At 30.2% G+C, this 3,702-nt stretch overlaps 1 protein-coding gene across 1 annotated transcript; it reads right to left on the bottom strand.

Moving 5' to 3' along the window:
• Window positions 1-2,715: 2,715 nt before the first annotated feature.
• Window positions 2,716-2,961, bottom strand: LOC105627275 (homeobox protein 13-like). The gene has a single exon (XM_012208562.1). The coding sequence runs from the start codon at window positions 2,911-2,913 to the stop codon at window positions 2,716-2,718; it is 198 nt and encodes a 65-aa protein (XP_012063952.1). The 5' UTR covers window positions 2,914-2,961.
• Window positions 2,962-3,702: the final 741 nt, after the last annotated feature.

Below are 3,702 nucleotides of genomic sequence, written 5' to 3'. Positions count from 1 at the left end.
CTCTCTCTCTCTCTCTCTCTCAATCTCTTTTATGATTCTTAAAAGAATACCAGAGTTCACGCGCTAAAGGAAATACTTTTAAATACGAAATACGATGATGAAGAACGTCGCGACATTTTCTGCGCATAAATACTTTTTCCATTAAAAAGGAACATAGAGTAGAAACATGAACCCTTGTTCTAGAAGCCTCTTTGTTCTCGTAAACAGACTTTTTAAAGCCGTGCTTATGAAAAAGTTACGGGTTATCTATGATGACATAAGCAGGTCGCATTTTCGAGCGCTTTCTTGAAAGCCGTTGAGATGCAGTTAGTAGAATTTGGATCTCTACGTTGTTTATTTTAACGAAATCTTGTCTTTGTTGATCAAGATGTTCCGAAGGATTCTTGACTCGACAGGAAGGAAGGGCGCACGCTTCAAAGCGTAATGTTTCTTATATATTGTGCCTCTAATATTATATGCTTCCTTTTCTCCTCCGTTTGATTTTTCGTTACGAAGGAAGTCTTGTATCCGATATTCTTATAACACGTTTTTTTTCTATGTCAAGAAGTATCTCATTCTCAGTTTTCACGAGCAATGAAATTATGGAAAAAAGAAGTGAACAACAAACGGTACAGGATAAGCATTAAATTACATTTTCCAGTCGTTCGTCACGAATTAAAACAGAGAGAAAAATAGAAGTTTAAAATTAACGATTACTCAAAATGCCACAGTATCTTCTCAGCGAAAATAAAAGAATTTTCGCAATTGTAACGGCAGGAACAACATTCTTTCAATCTTTTATGAATAAAAATGATAATTGATGAATAAAAAATGATAAAACATAAGATATAATGCGAAAGTTTTCTTTAGAATGATACAATTATTATATAAACGTTATCATATCAAATTAATTAAAGTGGTTTTTCACAAAAACTAAACAAGTCCAAAAGGTTAAATTTACAGAAAAAAATCTTCTCATGTTTAAACTGTTCGTTGTATAACTATGATAATTTTTTTCCAAACATGTAAGAAGTATAAAAAACGAAGTTTTAGACTTTAATTAATATTTTAAGTGAATCCATTTAAAAAATCCTTAGACTTGTTTGACAGATATTTTATATTTGTTATCTATTTACATTTAATTATACATTTATTTTATAATTAAATTACATTAAATTTTACATTTATTTTTTATAATATTTTTAATAATGATAAAATAATAAAATAGTATTATTTAAAGTACACGGAGAGAATTTTCTCTTAGAATTTACTCTGAAAATCACAATAAGAATAACAGTTCGAAAAATTTTATGTAATTCTCTCTGATTTTATTAATAATCTCTAATTCCTGGAAGTTGTATGTGCAAAAATATATAATAACAACTAATCTTATTATAATATTAAAATGTAATTTGTAAATTTTAAAATGCCTTATAAATATTTTGTATCAGAGCAACATACAATTTTTTTATTGTATTATTTATAAAACGTCTTTTGCATATATTAAACATTCCTATCATTATCAATATTTAGGATCAAATTGTTTCAAACACGATAAAATTTTCGATAAAATATAACAAAAATTTCTGTACAAAGCAACAAAAATTTTTTTAATATTTATTTGAAAAATTTTATAAACTCTTAACAAAAACAAATCCTTTGTAAATATTGAACTTTTATTTTCCCGTTTTCTTTTGCTGAAACATTTGATTCTTGCTGAAACAAAATTGTTCACTATGTGACCGAGTATGTAACGTTACTAATAGAGAATAATTTAACGTCATAATCCAGATTAAAAAAAAATAGATTATTTGATTCTTATGGAAAATCCTTCAATGTATCGTGACAATTTAAGACATAAAAGTATTTTTAATTTAGTATTTAGACTAAGTTTTATCCAAAAATTAGTTCATTCACAGTTATACTAGAATCAAATGTAATTTAAATTAGTGATGTAGCTCAAATTCTTCAATAGCAGAATTGTTTCTCGTGTTAAATAACAATTGTTGAATATTACAATAGTGCCAGTGCTACGCTATGCTGTGTTATGTCATTGGTATAAAGCAAGAAACTTCAGTTATATGTGTTACGTTAACATTGTTGCAACAACCTCTTGAATATGCTTAATTGAAATGAGACGTAATACGGAGTTCTGTGATACAAGTAAGCTATATTAGCATAAACAAAACATTTTAACAGATTGTCGATGGGCTATGAGATTTGCCGATCTAGGATAATGTAGAAATTTCCCTAGCCTGTTATTAGTGTGAAATTGCAACATGTGGACGACCTACTTTCTGATATTAGTCAGTAATTATTCAACAATGTACAAATAAGCATCAAAGTTTTGTTATTGCAATTAACAATTTAGCTCAGTAGTAAAAAAATCTAACGTTACCTTTATTGTTATATAATATTCCAATATTTACTGGAAAACAATGATTTGCCCAATAATAGTTTATTCCTCAACTGTCAAAAATGTTTGAAAAAAATAAAAAAGATCTCAAAAATTATCAACATGTAATTGTCATGTACTATATGTGTAATCATACATTATTACTATTTACAGTATTTACCAAAATTTAATAATAAAACGAACAAAATATTATTGACTATCTAAAAATAAGTTATCTCTCTTATTCTAAAAACACGATTGTATTTAAAATAAACAATACACAAAATCCTTTTTGTAATTTTTTTTGGACAACTTGCAATATAAAAACAATAGAAAAAAACTCACGTATTTTCCTTTTGGTCGCCGTTGGCAGAATGTGATGGGGACGGCTGGGTCTGCTGTTTGGAGTAGGGATGGTGATGCACGTTGTTGTTATTATTGTTGTTATTATGCATGTGCACCTTGTTGGCGTTGCTGTCGGTAGGAGAGCCCGGCGAGATTTTACCCGCCAGAGCGTTTAGCGACTGTAGCATTTTCATAGGAGTCCGTTTGGCGACCGGATGTCGGTGCCTCCTTCGCTCGGTTTCGTTTATCCTTGAGGAAGACAGGATTATTGTACGCTTGCGGTTTGAAGGCGTCAACCCTCAAACTCTACAGTACGTGCACGAACAAGCTACTTCTAGGGTCTCGGGCGAACTACGAACAACACAGGACACTCTCGATTCACGAATCACGTTCGCGCTCAGAAACGAATTGAAATCTTAGCACGAAGAGCACACACTCATCACGTGGATTAAGCACACCAACAACACGAAAGCACGCGGAAAGACTAGTCCCGTTGAAGTCTTGTTCAATTCGTTCCAGCAGTGATTGATAGCGATCGATATCCGACCTTTCGTTTCGTATACTTTAGAATCCAGACGGATATTGGAGCGTCTTTTGAGATCCGTTGCAATACGATCCAGCTGTGGGTGCGAATACGAAACCCTGTGAACAAGTATCGATGACTGATAAGAATCATATCTACATTCACATAATTATATGTGATTATATTATTGAAGTATGCGTCATTAAATTTAATCAACGATTTTATACCGTAAGTTTGCTTTCAATTTAAGATTCTTCCCGACTGACACAATATAATGTGCAATGTTACTAATATGGACTAATTGTTACGATAATAATTAAAAATATAATTAAATCATATCATGCATTTATTTTTGTTTCTACTTAATTTATTTTAATTCTCCGCATTATTTTTAAAGCCTCGTATTTAGAGATCGAATTAAAATTAATTTTTAATGGAATATATAATATTATTTTTGATA

This window comes from Atta cephalotes, assembly GCF_000143395.1.
Source record: "Atta cephalotes unplaced genomic scaffold scaffold00008, whole genome shotgun sequence".
Classification (NCBI taxonomy): Eukaryota; Metazoa; Arthropoda; class Insecta; order Hymenoptera; family Formicidae; genus Atta; species Atta cephalotes.
The sequence above is the reverse complement of the archived record's forward strand: the minus strand, read 5'-3'. Positions and strand labels throughout refer to the sequence as shown.

Coding starts and splice junctions, on each gene's coding strand:
- LOC105627275 (XM_012208562.1), bottom strand. CDS start 2,913: ATGAAAATGCTACAGTCGCTAAACGCTCTGGCGGGTAAAATCTCGCCG.